The following is a 17592-nucleotide window of genomic DNA, read 5'->3' as shown; positions in this document are numbered from 1 at the left end:
ATGACGTTTATAAATCTACAATTCTCCTTCTCAGATCTTGGAGTTCCTTGGACTTTCCCATTGTTCCAAGTAATGATCATTGAATGAGTGTTGTCAAACAAATCATTTTTATGCCAACAAAGACAAACCACCAGCTGGAATTAAGTATGATCTCTAGTGAGAGCATAACACACATTGGTATTGTTGAGTTAAAAACTATTTAAGACCCTCCTGCACCACTTATTAAAATACTTAATATGAAATTCATACCATGAAGATTGTATGTTAATATCTGACAGGAACTGTACTTGTCTTTCATGCCACAATCAAGCTCATAAACCAGCTTTCTCCATCATGCATCTTTTCAAAATAAGTAAAACCTTTTAACTTTTGACCTTTTGGATATAAATGCACCTTATCTATGGTTGTGACGGTCCCTTCTCTATAAATAGGGAGGATCTGTTTCTGGGAGTTCTGCTCTGCCACCTGGTCCACGCTGCAGCCACGCCAGCCGCTGTGGGCCGAAATCTCGCCTACCTTATTAAAATAGATTATTGCAACTTCAACTCTGCATAACATTTGAGAGTTCATTCATGCATCTACATTAGTTAAACATATATACTGATTACACACACACTGATTATCAGTTATTGTTTTGTTTTGGCTCAATAAAAAGCTTAATTGGTTGGATCCGTGTCTCCCCGAGCTTTTGTTATGGCTAAAAGAGACGAGCCATACCAATGAATATTTGTAGGAGAACATAAATGCGCTTTGAGCCCCACACTTCTGACAATACATGAAGGTATCTGAATACCCTTGTTCCACTGAGGGGATCATGTCTTAATCTGAGCATTTCTACCCTCTATAAGCTCAAAGATGAATTCGTCTAGACATAGCCTTAGAGCAGGATGTTTTCTTTTTGAAAGTCGGGAACTGCCGGTTTGACATTTTTATTTAAAAATGTGAAGAATTTCCTACAGTGAAGAAATTAAATCCTAGATAATGCTGTCGGTCTAGGAAAGAATCATGGTTTTAAGAATCATATAAATGAACCCTATAAAATATAAAGTTAATAAATCTGTGACTGAATGCATTTAAAACATAGCAAAACATAAAACAATTGCATTTTTCCTTCTGTCTTTTAGGAGTCTAAGAAGTTAGGAAATCATATATTTATTGTGAATTTATAAATAAATTTGCCCTGCCTTAAGGGTTATCAGTGACACAAGTAAACATCTTATTATTAAATGATGGATCGTGCTTAAAAGGATGATTATCTGCTCCTTTTCAGCACAGATTTCTGTAAACAAATAATCTTTAACCCTCCCGAAAAACAGATCTACAGTTGCATGTGGATGCCACAAGAGGGCTCAGTACCTGGAAGGGAATGGGACGGTAAGATGGACACAGACGTTCAAATTGAGGAAGTTTGTTATTTGTTATTTTCATATGTTTAGCTATAAATGGTGAGATTTAACAGAATTTACAAGAGAATAGGGTTGCAGCAAAACATGACAAAAATATTTTAGAAAATAAAATGCTGTGCAAAAGTTTTAAATCACCTTTAAGCAGCCACGCCTTTTGTGATATTTTGCAGTGATCCTGATCGGCCAGTAGTTTTAACAAAATGCTGTTTATTGGAAGCAGTACAGTATATTTGTGTATCCTTGCATCATTTGGGTCAATGTGATGCTGAAAAAAGGCTACCCATTGAGGCACATGAGGCGGAGTTCAGTACTGGCATGCAGAAAGGCATGTCTAAAGCCGCTCTAATGATCAAAATAGTATACCAGAGTCATCAGCTCCCCATCTGTTGCACACAGGACTTGGATGCTGATTTCTGCTGCTCTCAGACTCAAGTAGGTTAGGAAAGTACTACCAGATAGAAATAAACTGTTTGGGTCGTGGGCTTCACAACAAAAAGGCCCATTTGGGTAAAATTGGCTCCTAATGAGATTCATCATTAAGTTCATCCTTCTGTTGTCCTCCTCCAGCATTTCCCTGACATGGTAATAACTGCTCCTCAGAGGAGGTGCTTTAACCAAATGGACTGACCTTTGACGCTAAGGAAGAACATGACCCCTTCCTTATCTTAAGCCATCTGCGCCGAGGTTACGGCTTCCAAGCAGTTGTCCTGCTCGGGGTAGAAGATGTTGACCTCCAGTGGCTGGGTGTACTACTTTCTCTTATGGGACAGCCTGCTCACAGTAGAACCCAGTAGAAACTCTAATATAAATCCTATGCTACATCTTTTACATGCATCTCAAAATGCATGTACAGTATAGCAAACTTGCAGAACAATAGACTTAAATAGACAAATATGTTGTTGTAGTGACCATGACCCTCAGATATCTGACATTTTGCACAGGCATATTTCTGACCAACACTCCTACAGAGGGACTTCATCATGTCATAAGAGCTGAAATAATCTTTTAGCGCATAAATGATAATGAGATTATTGAAACAGGCAATGTTTATGAGTGTACAATTGATTATGTAGATGAGTAAACAGAGCAGACACATCTGTGATAAAATGCCAGGTGTTTATGATAAAAATAAATTATTTCAAAACTATTTTCACATGGCTACACATAGGTGAGATACATGCTGCACAATTCAACTAAAAACAAACAAATCTGTTGGAAGAAAGAAACAAAATGGTGGCATAATTGTTCAAATTAAACAAATATTACAAAGTGTTACATTTCAGGGTTTAGTTTTCTTAGTATGCACATAATTGTATCTATAGTGAATGGGCTGAACCTGAAATAAAGTTGAGCGGTCCTTGTTACAAAGGGTCAATAGAATCTTGTTGTACAAAAGGTATTAATCAGGAGAAGACTACAAACACAAACAACACTAAAGGAACTTTGCACTATTAAAGACATTTGGGCAAATTGATTTATTGAGCTTGATCGACTTGTTTAGGATTCGGTTGCAATGTTTCACATTTCACTTTGAAGTACTGTGAAGCTACGTTTTGCCTTGCCTTCAAGTATGGAAGACACTAAACCCAACGAATCCAGTAAGTTTATTTATGAGACAATTCAGGTCTTAGTCCAAATGAGGAACCCATCGAGACATTCTCAGGCTAGTACAAGAGAGACTGGCGGGCACCCTGAAGGTGACTTTCAAGGCCGCACAATAGCTGTGCGTTGAGATATTCTCCATCGATTGAATCAAAGTTGGATGCAGGTTCCCAGATGGAGATGACAGTTTTAATTCAAACCAAAGTAAGGAGTCCTATTATCTATTTGTGTGTGCTGGCTCATTCGGAGTTCATTTTTGTTTTGTTTTCTCTTCATACCTTTCTCTAAATGTTAGGTCACATGATTAAAACTCTTAATGACCCTTAATTTACATTGAAAGATCTTCTAATTTGAAAACTCTTTAAACTTTCACCCTCAGTTACCTTCTGAGTTTCTCTTTCAATGTTAGTTTTATAGATTGTTTTAATTAATCATTAAATATATTAGCAAGAACATATGGGTTAATTATTAATCCCATAAGTTTTTTCCATCTCAATGGAAGTCTCCCAGGAGAATAAATATAACCAATAATGTTTTTACAATGTAAACATCTTTTTTAGTCCTCCATAAAATATTTAATATTGGGCAACCGGATTTTAAAAAAAGATTACCATGAGACTGATTTTTAATAGATATGTAAATTGCTACATCGTATTGTTAAAATTAATCTGATTTTCCAATCATGCAGCTAAACCTGAGTCTGAACCCTTCTGTGATGCATCTCTTGCATGGTGGAGCAGCCTGCATGCTTCATCTCTTTCAGAGACATTTTAATGGTGTCCAGGATCAGACACAAAGACCCACATGTGTCCACTGAGACATCTGAGTGTTTTCCTCACCATATTAAAACCATTTGTAATGATCCAACTTTGCAACTCTTTTGTGGTTTCTAATGGTTTTCTTACTCTTTTCTTTTCGAGTGAACAAAGTTGCTTTTAGTTTTATTTTAGATACAAATGCAGAATTCATTCTCCTACTTTGTCTTGTGCTCTGGACACTGAAGGAAGAAATTCCTAAGGATCTAACATTTAGGGGACTATAAGCCTGGGGGTGCCATGGGTGGGGCGTCCGATTAGACCACCTGTTGCACACTCGTTCCCTTCTTTTATCCGTCCCTCAAACACACTTGCACTCTTTCACATTCCCTTTCACTATCTCGTTTGTAACCCAGTAAGACCCTTTCTTCTCCAGCACACACACACATAGTTTCCCTGCCATAAAATATCTCCCTGCATGGCTATTTCGCTCTGAGCTAATTCCGGCTGCATTCCATTTTTGTCACATCTATGGGAAAAAGACAAAACAAATTGCAAGATAAGTCTGGGCAAAAGTTGTAGAGACTACCACGCACACACAGACACTCAAAGATATACAAATATACAAGACAAACTGAGCCTCCAGGGAGCTATGTCCAGACGGCAGCACAAACACAAAAAAAGTCACTTGTGTTTCCTTTAAAGCGGCTCATATAAAAGATTCCCTTCTGCTCCTGTGACACACTTAGAGCACAAACAGGTTTTTAAGAAACAAAATATGTAAAACGTATTTTTCCAAGCTTCTATAACTGCAGGATTTTACAGCAGATATATTTTTTTCTTCTTTCTGATGGATGTGGTTGTGCAGCCCCATGTCTAAACGCTCAGAGTCGCCACATCCTGATTTCTGTTAATGACTATTGACCACTGAGCACTAACGACCCCAGATTGACGTTCTAATCGTTCTCAGGAAAAGGCTCTTCTGTGAAAACTGTTACAAACCTGTAAAATCAGACACAAAGTGGAGATGAATTTTACAGTAAAGCCAAGCATGAATAAAGAGGAATTGATAGCAACTCTTGCAGCATCCAAAGCATCAATCCAGCTGTTCTGTGAAGGCCTCAGAGGTTTCTTACAGAACATTAGAGAACAAACTGTACCAGGAAGACCAAGGAACACACCAGGCAGGTCAGAGATCAGGTTTTGAAGACATTTAAAACACAGTTAGGTTAAAAAACAATATTCTGAGCTTTGAACATTTTAACGAGCACGTTTTAATCTATCATCTGAATATAGAACGAGTATGGCAAACCAAAGAAGACTCAACTGTGCAGTTAACCAACAGGGAGGAGCATTAATCAGAGAAGCAGCCAAGAAAGCCTTAGTAAGTCTTGAGGGGCTGCATAGATCAACAGATCAGGTGGGAGAACCTATCAAAAGGAGACTTTACCAATCTCTTATTTATGGAGAAGTGGCATTGTCAGAAAATAAGTCACATGATGTCCTGGTTGCAGTTATCTACAAGCCATCCATGGGACACAGCTAACATATGGAAAAAGTATCTGATCAGAAGAACCAAAACAGCTTCTTTGGCCTACATGAAACACATTATGTGAGGAATAACTAATACTGCACATCACCGTGAACACACCATTCCCATTATGAAACAAAGTGGTGACAGCATCATGCTGTGATGCTTCTGCAAGAAAACCAAAGCTGGCCAGAGTTGATGTTAAGGTAGATGGAGCTAAATACAGGTCAATCCTGGAAGAAAACCAGTTTCAGCCTGTGAAAGACTTGAGACTGAGGTAGAAGTTCAGCTTCTAACAGGAAAACAACCCTAAACATGCAGTCAGATCAAAGCATTTTCATATGTTAGAATGGCCCAGTCAAAGTCAAGATCGCAATCATACAAAGAATTTGCGGCAAGACTTGAAAATTGATGTTCCCATATCCATGCAATATGACTGAGCTTGAGCTATTATGCAAAGAAAAATGGGCAAAAACATCAGTCTGTAGCTGGTAGAGCCATACCCCATATAGACTTACTGCAGTAAATGCAGGGAAAATGGTTCCACAAAGTATTGACTCGCAGAGGACAAATATATATGCGCAAACACTTTTCATTTTTGTTTTTGTGAAAAATTTCAAAATCATGCATACTTTTCCTTTTACATGTATGTGTAACTATTTGGGCCATTGAAGTTTGTAGTTGAATGAAGACTGTTAAATCTTTGCAGTTAGTATGGCAAAACTATGCAATCAGCAAACATTTGTTTAATTTGTTTTTTGAGGACCTTTCTAAGTATCCTCTACTCTGTCTTTCACAACTCTTAGTGGGACCTTAACCCCAACTCTAGGGACAACTGTTTCTCAGTGGGAGTGTACATCTGTAAGAAGACAGGAGAGGAGCTCAGATGCTGTATGACAGTTAGCTTTAAACTTTCCATGGCTGTAGTAAACACCGCATGCCTGTGTTTACACTTGCGTAGCAATGTTAGTGCATATTTGGGCTTCACATCTGACAGCCGTTCCTTGAATGTTTCTCAGACACAGCACTGGAATGGGCCCTTAGGCAGGAAACACACAAAAAGAGATAAACCTTTCCAGCCACTGCTCACAGATGACAATAACACGATGCCACGTGATGAACAGGAAGCGCTGGAACCATATCATATCACGACAATGAGCTCCATCCGTTAAAATGACACAGACGCGGCCTTAGCACTGCACCAAGGCTGCGCCGTGTCAGCATTTTGCAGCAGAGAGCAGCATTAAAAATGGTTTCTTTTTCCTGAGAGTTACACTGTGATATTATCTGCTCCATTTATTGAACTGATTCTAGTGTGCATTGAAGGTAACATCTTCAAATACACCGAGCCAAGATTCTCATAGGGGCAATTCAGGTTGAAAAAATCACATCTGCATGTCTAGAAAGGGAACTTTTTACCCATTCTTTTTTTTGCAAAATACCTCAAGCTCTGTCACATTGGAAGAGAGCGTCTGTGATCCGCAACTTTCAACTCTTGCCACAGATTCTGAACTGGATTTAGGTCTGGATTGGACCTTTCTAACACACTGAAATGCTTTGATCTGAACCAGTTGTCCTGCTGGAAGGTGGACCATATTTACCCCCGTCCATTTTCCCCATCAACTCTGACCAGTTTCCCTTTTCCAGCTAAAGAAAAGCATCCCCACATCATGATGCTGCCCACACCATGTTTCACCATGGGGATGGTGTCTCCAGGGTATTAGTTATCCACCACATATAGTCTTTTGCACATAGTCCAAAAAGCTGAAAAAAGTGGACTCTATTTACTAATTAGGTTACTTAACCAATTTTTGGCACTTCTAGGGGTATCAGAGCAAAAAGGGCTGAATACAAATGCATGAAATACTTGTAAGATATTTTAAAAACAATGAATTATGCTCCTTATACTTAAAATCTGGAAGTTAATGGCAATAGCTTAATCGGTATGAATACTTTCTCAAGGCACTGAAAAGAGCATAAAACTAAATTAAACTGACATTTGTCTTGAGTTAAACACACTCAAGCAGAATTACATCATCTCCATACTGAGAGGCTTACTTGGATCTAATCAGGTGGGACATAGTGGAGCACATGCATAATTTATCCAAATCAAATGTTTGGGACGGGGTTACTTAACCCACTCTTCCATGTTCTGTTCACTTCTTCATCACAAACCTGATGCTCACATTACTTCCACCACAGGGGAGGAGAGGGGGTAAAGTGTGAGAGGAGACAAGAGGGCGGAGGTGAAGGAGGAGATGAGGTAATCTTCTTCCAAAACATCTATAAATTCAACCCCCAGCAGGTGGACCTGACTAGGAGACCTGAACAGCAAATATTGGAAAAAACTCCCAGACACAGCTTAAAGGGAAAATGAGGCAAGTTAAAGTGAATGCCTCCTCCCTGTCACACTCCTGAGAGTAAACGAGTGCAGCTGCAGGCGCTCTGTGCAAAGGATGTGAGATAAGCAGTCTTACAATCAGTCGACACACTTTTAGTGAATGAATAAACCCACATCTAATTGTTTCATGCCGCCCCATCTCCTGTGGCTGAGGGTGACAGCTGCTTCATGACAGCCACACCCCACTTTCGTTTTCACCTCCTGAGTGTGGAGGTACCAACTGGTGATGTTCCGAGTTGTGTCATCTCTCCAGAGGCCTGGTGGCATCACCTCTGCCAGCCCTGAGATAAAACAGCCTTACAGGCTGAGCTGCATGCTGTGCTGTTCGTTTTCACTTCAGGGAGGAACAGAAAACAGGGGGATGATTGATGTTATAAAGCTACAGCTGCTACAAGGTGTGGCTACGCAAATAAAGGTGGTGGTCCCCTTTACTTTCCCCTTCACTCCCCTCCTACCCTTCATTCTCCCCATCCTCACCTGGTCCATGATTTCAGTGAGCCTCCTCCCTCCTCCTGTTCCCAGTCATGGCTCGAGATCTCCAGCTGCTTCTCTCCTTTCGTTTCTGTGTCCTTGCTCAGTTTTCCCAACAGAAATCCAGTCCGGCTGTCCTCAAACAGGCGAGGCAGCCTGGCAGCCAGCAGCCACCGTTGCACCTCTCCACAGAGGCATGATTCTGTGTCTCCTTGTGTTTTCTGAGCGTGACAGTGTGACACCTCCAACTAAACATCCATCTCCTGACCCTGTCCTCTGTCTCCTTTCCCTTGCTGCTCCGAGATGGCAGCTGCAGAGGTAACAGGGAAACTCTCTCCTGGATAACCACGCAAGCAGAAGAGACTCCCGCTTTTCCTTCTCAAGTTCTTTCACTCCTACCCTCAGTTAGCTCGCCCCTTGCCCCCCTCTCCCTCTTGCTCTGTCGCCACTTCCCTCCTCTCTTTCCATCTCCCCTCCCCCTCCTGCTGCAGCTGAAATGGAGCCAGAACGAGCAAATAGGAGAGAAGAAGCCAGGCAGAGAGGAGGGCGGAGGGTTGAGATTGGCTGCCAGGAAACCATGTGACCCCCCTGCCAGGGGACCAAGCGACCCACTACCAGCTGTATAGCTCATGCTTCTCAGCAAACCTCTGTTGCCATTGACAACAGCTGCTGTGCAACTCACCAACTACAGATCCCTGCACAACGCGATTGGCTGGCAGGAATTACGGTGCCAGCCTCATATTGTGTGGCGCGCATGTTGGGACGTGTAGTTCAATCTTTGGTGAGAGCAGTTATGTTTTCCAGGAAGGAACATTTCTCTTTCACTGCATGAATTAAATGGGTCAAAGTAAAACTGGTCAAGAGCCAAGAAAAAGATATGATTTACACAATGACTGTGGCATAAGTTTAAAAAGAGGAGACCTTGTTTCCCGGGCATTCCTCGTCAGACAGGAAAAATACATCCTCTGCCTCTTCCCTCTCAGCCCCCACATGGGGAGACTCCCACCACACAACGAGAACTCCTCAGCTGAAGGCCATTGCTATACTCAGAGACAACACCTCCCTCCATTTTAGCCATTCATTGTCGACTTTTTCTTTATTTGCACTTTCTCTGTCCTACCTCCCCCTCTATATTCTCCTTTTGGAGTTATTGCATAATCCTACTTCATTCCACGCTGCTCCACCCTTTAATTCCCTCCAAAAAACCCAACCGTCCAGAGAAAGGTTGCAGGAAGTTACAGGTGCTAGGAGGGTAATGTTGCCAAGAAAGCAAAAGGTTTTAAACCACACCTAATCTTTTTATGTACTGTTCCCAAGGGCACTTTATTGTAATCACCACCTTCTACCAAATTATAACAATCCATGCAGTGGATATTTCACCTGAACAGATCCAACAAGCAACAAGAACCATGGAGCACAGCTGTTAGTTTAGAAAGAAATCCAATCAGTAATGGAGATAACCAAATAATCTTAGTAATTCAGTCTTAGAAGTTATTTATTTCAGACTGCATCAACAAGGGCTCATCATCTCAAGTGTCTGATCGTTGTCTCTGCACCCTGTTCTGCTGTCTTTTACCCAATTTAAGCTGCTGACTCAATGTTCTCTACAGAACATTGTGGGTCATTTGAAGTGTAAAGGTACCACGTATGATGCCATTCTTCCTCGACTTCTCTACGATAGAAACTTCTTTTTTTCCTGTTGTTACCAGAAGTCCGTCTTGTGTTCCTTGAAAACCTTAAAAACCCTGTAGTTTAGCCCCAGATTTAAAAACATGCTCAAGATCCTACTTTTTGCTAAACAAATACCTTTCCTGTCTAAAATCCTTGAAAATGTAGTTTATATTTAGTGAACTGCAACATTGGAAGGTTTTAGATAACACAGGTCCATGGATTTAAAGGTTTTTAATAATATATCTCGGTCTACAGATTCAGGTGGTTGTGTTTTTTTGTGCAGTTAGATTTAAGTGCTGCATTTAAACACAGTCACAACAATGGATTGGTCTGAATCATACTTTGGCTAAGAAAGTTTCTGGGTTAACCTGGGGGATCTTGTATCTTCCTCTACTATTTTCTGCGTTACACATGGATCAGTTCTAGGCCTCTTTCTTTTGTCCCTTGAATTGATCCCGCGTAACTTAATAGTAAAGAAGCATGGTGTGTCATTCCACTTTTACACCGACAAGTCAGATCTATGTCCCATTTGAAATGAAACTATATAATGTTTTTGGTAAAAGGTCTTGGCCTGGATAACTCTCAACTTTTTAAAAGTTCAATAAAAGTACAACTGATGGTTTTAGTAGAACAGATGAGTCTAAGTTTCCCATAAGGACTTGGTTATTTATTTTCAGCTGTGCAAGTGGAAGAAGCTGCGAAAATGAAAACCATGTAGTTGTGTGCAAAACACACATCATTTTTTTGTTTTTTCTGCCAATTATGTCAATTACTTGATTAATGTTGATTATTTTGCACATTTTCCAACAATCCAGGAAACGAATCAAAATATTGGAGGCAACTAAAGGTTCTCAGAAATGTGAGGAATGTTGCCAGCAGCTTTGAAACAGCCAGATTCCTCTCCTGGGGATTTTTTCCTTTTTAAGTAATGATAAACACATAGAAAATGCACAGAATATGGCCAAAGTATGTGGCAGAAAAACAGAAAAGCGCACCAGGTCTGGTTTGCTGAGATCGAATAGACACAACTTGCCTGTGGCATAGTCTGATGCAACCAACCTAAGGCCGTCCTGTTTCCTACAATTCAGGCTTATTCCTGGTTTTCCCTCAAACCAAAACCCCCCCTAATGTACAGTCAGCTTCATCCAGCGGGGTCGAAGATGCTGTTTGAGGTGGGATCACTGGATTTGTGTTTGCTGTTAGCTAGAAAAGTAGGTGTATTGTTATAGGCAGAGACGTAGATTATGCTATCAGCAAGGGAATTTAGATTATTTACCACAGTGGTCCTGTCTCCCCACATGTTGGAAAAACTTTGGAGGAGTCAGAGGTTAGGGGAGTGGGTGAAAATAAATTAATCGTTTTACATTTTTGGAAACAAGCGTATCATATTTCCTCCTCAGCTTTAAAAGACAAGGCTTTATATTGCTTTCGCAATGTTAAACCCATAGCTACAAACCTTGAAGATTGAAAACAGAAAAGGAAATCCAACAGGTTCATTCAGAAGGAAGGCAATTTCTACAAATACATTAACATCTCACTAGTTAAATTCTTTTTTATACTTCCTTTAAATCCAAATATGCATAAAACCCCAAAGGTTTAAAACGACTATTTTCAGGCTTCCTCCCTGTTTTTCCCCACATTGCCAAATAAACTAAATTGGTTTACAGACATTAAAAAGAAACAATTACTGTCGTTGATCAATTTCTAGAGCGCTAATAAGCCGGAAGAGTAGCTTCAGTCAGAATTTCAAGTAAAGCAAACAAGTACAAAATGCAACTTTTCTATGGCTAAGGAGTAAATAAGCTGCAACTACAGACAGAAGTGTGACAAGGGTCAACTGTGAACTAATGTGGCTGGCATGCATTCACCCTGTATTTCATTTCTTCTACAGTGTAAAACATAGAAAAATATCTGCAGGCAACTGCAGGTTGGAAGTGTATCTGATACAATAAAAGCTCACAATTTGGCTGTATCCTTTGTTAAATCAGTTCAGAAATGTTTTAGATTATGCTTTACCTCATTTTGTCTCACTTTATCATGTGTTATGTATTTAAAATCAAAATGAAATAGAAAAAAACATCCTGGATCTGTGATTTGTTTCTACATATCCTTAACATGATATGAAAAATATATTTAGAAGCAGCTGGGTAGTTTGTAGAGATCACTGACTGTTATTATTCCTATTCTTATCATTGATTGTTATTTGGTCTATACAAGTAAAAACTTGAAACGCACTAAGCCATCTTTGCCAAAGGATTGTTTAAAATTAGGGCGGGCATGTGTAGGCATTGAGGCTAAAACATCAAGATCGCCCCCTGGTAAGTAGTTATGGTATAGTTCATAATCTCGTGTTTGCTCACACTGATGAGTGGGACAGGAGGAAAAAAAAAACAAAAAACAGATTTGATTGGCATTTACAGGTGAATCCCAATATATTCGAATTTCATTGAAAAGTTTCTTTGGTTTAGTAATTCAATTCCCAAACTGAAACTCACTTTATATAGACTCATAACACACAGAGATTTATGAAGCTTTTATATCTGTTTATTTTGATCATTCAGGCTTACAGCTAATGAAAACCCCAAATTCTGTTTCTCAGAAAATATTACATATCTAGAATATTATATCAGGTTAATGAAAAAAGAATTTCTAATGCACAAATATTTGCCCACTGAAAATTACGTCCATATACTGTACAGTATGTGCACTAAATTGGTCAGGGTTCCTTTTGTATGAATTACGTCATCCACTTGGCATTGAATGGAGGAGATCAGCCTGTGGTTCTGCTGAGGTGTAATGGAAGCCCAGCTCGTCTGTATTGTTGGTTCTGGTGTCTCTCATCTTCCGCATGACAATACTCCATAACTTTTTTTAATGTGAGTTAGGCCAGACCATTTTACTGGCCAATCAAGAACAGTGATAGTCATTAAAGCAGGTATTGGTACTTTTTGGCAGTGTGGGCCAGTGCCAAGACCTGCAGGAAAACAAAACCAACCTCTTCATAAAGCTTGACAGCAGAAGGAAAAAGAGAGTTCTGTAAAATTTTCTGCTTTGACTGTGGACTCGATAGAACAAAGTGGACCACAATCATCAGATGACATGGCTCCCCAAATGATCACTCACTGGATACTTCACACTGAACCCCAAGCAGCTTGGACTCTGTCTTTCTCCACTCTGTCTACATACTCCGGGACCTTGATTTCCCAAAAAAAGCAAAATGTACTTTCATCTGAAAAGAAGACCTTGGACCACTTAGGAAAAGTCTAGTACTTTTTCTCCTGAGCCAAGAATGATTCTAATGCTATCTATGATTCAACAGTACCAGAACTCAAGAACTGTCAAAGTAACAGTCCATGTCCTCAACATGTCTCTGTGTGATGGCTCTAAAAGCACTGACTCCATCAACAGTCTATGTCTTATAAATCTCTAACACCCCAAACTCACCCGACAAACACTTGAAGAGTGTGTTTGTCTCTGTAGCTTGTGCATTTTTGTCTACCACATGTTTTCCTTCCATCAAACCTTCCATTAATATGCTTTCAAACAGTACTCTGTAAGCAGCTAGCTTCTCTTTAGCAATGATCAATGTGGTTTACTATCTTAGTTACTAACTTATATAAATTACATATTCATCTAAATTAATAGCGACAAAAAATACATGTGTGAAATGAATCTTTATAATATATTAAATTCATTTTGCAATTGTATTACTGACTTAATAAACTTTTCGGTTAACCTAATTTATTGAGATGCTCCTGTATATATTTTATTTCTGAAGGTCACTATTTTCACCTAGAATTATTTAGCTAAGAAATATCCTAATTATGCTAATTATGATAGAGCTTAAATTTCTGATTCCTCCTTAAATTGTCAGAAAAGCTATTTAACCAAGAAATGTATTTTAAAATCAGCGAACAAGAGAAAACAAGCAGCTGTCGTCACTCGTCTTGTACCTCCTTCTCTTCGACTGGGGTAAATGCTTATGGTTTAAATCCTTTTAAGACTACAGTAAAACAGCACCACCTGGAGGAAAACATCCTCGAATGGCCCCTCCCAAAGCTTTGGCAGAAAGCTCTTGCAGTTTAAACATTAAACTTAAGTCTCAGTACTTTTTCTTGTTTTTGATAAATTGTACTGCTTTAGTTTTGATGGTGACAAATGGCATTGAATCCAGGTTGATGTAAAGAATATTTAATTCCAATGTTATATAAGGCCAAAGAAGGCCCATGCTCTCCAAGGATAAAGTAAAATACTGTGAAAAGTGTCAGAAATGGACTGCAAAGGTCTGCTGTAAAGTTATTTACCCCCATGAAACCCTCTTCAGGCTGGCTGAAGAAGAAACGGTGAACTACCCTGTATCATATCCACAGCCAAGCATCCTGAGAACATTCATGTGTGGGGTTGCCTTTTTTCCAACAGTGTGAATTAAGTTTTGCCCACAAATGCTGCTACAAATAAAAAAGGAATCAAAATGTCCTATAAGAGCAATTATGCAGGAATAATTTGGTGTTGAGCAATCCATTTTTCAACCCAATAGAGCACTGTGGCACAGGGATCCCATCCAGGGCTGCAACTAATGATTATTTTGCTAATAAATCTGTTGATTACATTTCAATGAATCGATTAATAATCGGATAGCAAAAGGTGCTTAATAAGAGATTCTTTGAACAGAATTTGAACCAGGTGAAGCCAAAGCTATGCCACTTGAGGAGTTCTGGATAGAGCATATTTACAGAAAAAGATGGTTTTTCATCTAAAAAGCAAAATGTATATATTATTTGTACATTTTTGGCTTAATTACTGCTCTGAGTGGGTTGTTCTTTCTGTAAATGGCATGTTATAGGGCCTGTATACTCTGTTAAAGATTATTTGATTACAAATTGGTTGACGATTATTTCAATTACGATTAACCATAATTAATCCAATTAATTGTTTCAGCCCTAATCCAAACATTGTAAATTAATATTCAAAGCCAGGGAACTCCCCAGATTTTAATCCTATTAGGAACCTGTGGTTAATCCTCGACAAAGCAAAACAAAAATTACAAGTCTAAACTAGTCATCATCTGTCAGGATAAACTAAGGGATTTCTCAACAAAAGCCAGTGAAGCTTGACAAATGTTTATTATTGAGCTTATATTAACTATATGAATCATCAGGAAAAACAATCTATCACTGAAAAAGCATGTTTGTTTTAGTTTTAAAACAGGGGGACATTTAACTTTTTAAGAAAACGGGCATTATGAACCAATGCACCATGAGAATAAGTAGCAGTGCTTCTCATATTACATGATTAGCATCATTTTCACTGACTTATTCGCTGAGGACTTATTTAACTTTACTGTCCAACTTAATTGATGAAAAGGCAGTTTGGGTGTATTTAAATCATTTTTAATTAACATCATGTGAAACATATTTAGCTGATTATCAGTGCATCTGTAAACCCAACATCAGTGGAATGAAATGAATATGAATAAACAATCCTTCTCCAAACGGGGAATTCTCTGCCAGATGGGACAAAAGCAGGAAATGACCCATTTTTATGCTGCATTATGAGTAATCTGTTGCTAAAATTAATATAGAGAGCAGGAAGGAGAACATACTGGCAACAAAAACACTGTATTCATATCAATGGATTTACTGGTTTTATGCTAATTGAAGGTAAGAGTAAATAAGGGCTGCAGGGGTGTTGGAAGAGATAAGGCGAGGCCACAGATGGAGGAAAATAATAAGAAAAGATGAAAGGTGTCCAGTCCTCTTCCTCAGGGATCCCCTTATGTCCCATCTTAGAGCGGAGAGGGGAAACATCATGACCTGCATGAGGTTCTTCAGTCTGAAAAAGAAGAAAAATGTATGGCTTGATGTGAAAAAGGGAAGCACCTATAGGTTAGTTCGGTTGATATAAATGTCGCAAGCATCCTGCCATATTTTTATATTCTGAATTGGGTGTTCTGATCACACTTCAGAGGGGAAAAACCAAAATACTTCAATTTTTATTTAAATATAGAAAACATGAAATTGACAGTTTTTTTTTTCCTGTTGTCAAAAATGAGTAGGGGGAAAGTTAAAGTTTAAATTCTTAAAATCTATGGCTCAGAGAAAAAAAAAATGACAAGAAAATGTTTTTCCTTATTCCCAGACAGCCAATTACCTGATTCATGCATGTTAACGTGCCTGTGAGCTCAAATGTACATGATAAATCCAATTTACAGTCACAAAAATTGCATTTCCAGGCTACTCTGGCGCTCTTATGACATCACAGGGGAACCCCCGCGCATAAACTGACTGTTGCTACAATGTCTGAAAACACAAACAGCAGCAAAAAATCTGATCTTTCTTTAGATATATTTCAGACACTATCAGAGAGAGACGCAGCAGATTTAGGAGAAGAAAGTCAGCTGTTATCAGATGGCAGAACACAAGTGCTGCGGCGTGCAAACAGCCATCTAATTCGACCAGAGTCTATATTTGCCGGATGTCAGAGCATGGCTGTAGTCAATATGCATGAATCATTCTGCACCACCAGGAAACAGAACGAGCACAACATCTGGATTTTCAAAAAATTCACTAAAGACAGCTTAGATCTCGTTATATTAACAAATACACACATATATTTATATATACACATGCATAAATAAATGCAGAATAAGTGGTTTTGTATTTACTACCGCATTTATCACCGGCTTTTATTGTGTGATCTACGTATGGTTCTTGGAGCTCCTCTGGGCTACGCTGCGGACCGGACTGGACCGGAGCAAATACAGTGTAAATCCAGGGTTATAGTAAATACGGCACTGAGTGAAACAACCAGAGGCGAAATGAGCAGCATGGAGCAGCAGCAGCAGACACAAGGGATGATTCAAGACCTGAAGACGTTTTTTACCTTTATTTTAGAATCTGTAGAAAAACATTTATTTCAATATATGGTAAGCATGTGTAATTTATCTTATTTAAATAATAATAATACTTTTGGATTATTGTTATTAATAATAAAAAAGTAATTTGCACTGAACATCCTCCTTCATCTGTCAGATATCCCGAACTCTGACATCATTTCTCTTGTGAATTCAGAGATTTCTTGTTTGAAGCAGTTTGCCGAGAAGTCCTCCGATCACAACTGGCTGTGCTTGGTGGGACCAACATATTTTCCAGCCCTGATACTCTTTGCAGCAGGAAAATAGTGCAGACTAATGGCTGCTGTCGTAGTATTGCTGCCACCACCATATTAATGCTGTTTTTAACGCAACTTGGCTTCTACCTGAACCATTTATCACTGACGCTCAAACAACAAATGACTAGAGTCTTCCCCTTTGACGTCATTTCCGGGCAACTTTGGAATTGCAAAATTTACCATAGAAATATGCCTATTTTGTGTCAAAATAGTGTTTTATCACATCTTGAAGCCATTATTTAATGTCAATTACTGACTAATTCCTTCACTATATAGATGTTTTCTTTCAATTTCATCATTTGTGGGAAAAGCGTATCACAGGCACTTTAAAGAAAACTGTTTAAACGTAAAACATTTAATTGTTCCTTCAGTCTCTCTGCAGTTTAGAAAATCCTTTACATCTCATGTCAATACTTCACTTGGTCACATCTTCTGATGACTGCTGTTTCTCAGTGCCAACTTATTATGCTAGTGATTAAAAACGTTTTTCATACACTACAAAGGTAGAAGTAGTTTGTTTTTAATTAACTTCATAGTTTGTTATTGCCAGATAATTCTGTGGGACCTTTAGGTTGGAAGGCCTCC

General features: G+C 39.0%; 1 protein-coding gene and 1 long non-coding RNA gene across 2 annotated transcripts in view; both read right to left on the bottom strand.

Annotated features, from left to right (window-relative positions):
• The window catches only part of LOC124864312 (rho GTPase-activating protein 23-like), an 85682-nt gene extending 77222 nt beyond the window's left edge, over positions 1-8460 (bottom strand). The window contains exon 1 of the mRNA XM_047359048.1: positions 8173-8460. Within this exon, the coding sequence (XP_047215004.1) occupies positions 8173-8181 (9 nt within the window). The 5' untranslated portion in view covers positions 8182-8460. The remainder of the gene's footprint in view (positions 1-8172) is intronic.
• A 6626-nt stretch (positions 8461-15086) lies between these two features.
• The window catches only part of LOC124864539, a 3181-nt gene continuing 675 nt past the window's right edge, over positions 15087-17592 (bottom strand). Inside the window, exon 2 of the long non-coding RNA XR_007037318.1 lies at positions 15087-15669. This is a non-coding gene — a long non-coding RNA (uncharacterized LOC124864539). The remainder of the gene's footprint in view (positions 15670-17592) is intronic.

The sequence above is a fragment of the Girardinichthys multiradiatus genome, chromosome Y (genome assembly GCF_021462225.1).
Source record: "Girardinichthys multiradiatus isolate DD_20200921_A chromosome Y, DD_fGirMul_XY1, whole genome shotgun sequence".
NCBI classification, from domain to species: Eukaryota; Metazoa; Chordata; class Actinopteri; order Cyprinodontiformes; family Goodeidae; genus Girardinichthys; species Girardinichthys multiradiatus.
Note: the sequence above shows the minus strand (reverse complement) of the source record. Positions and strands in the feature narration are given on the sequence as shown.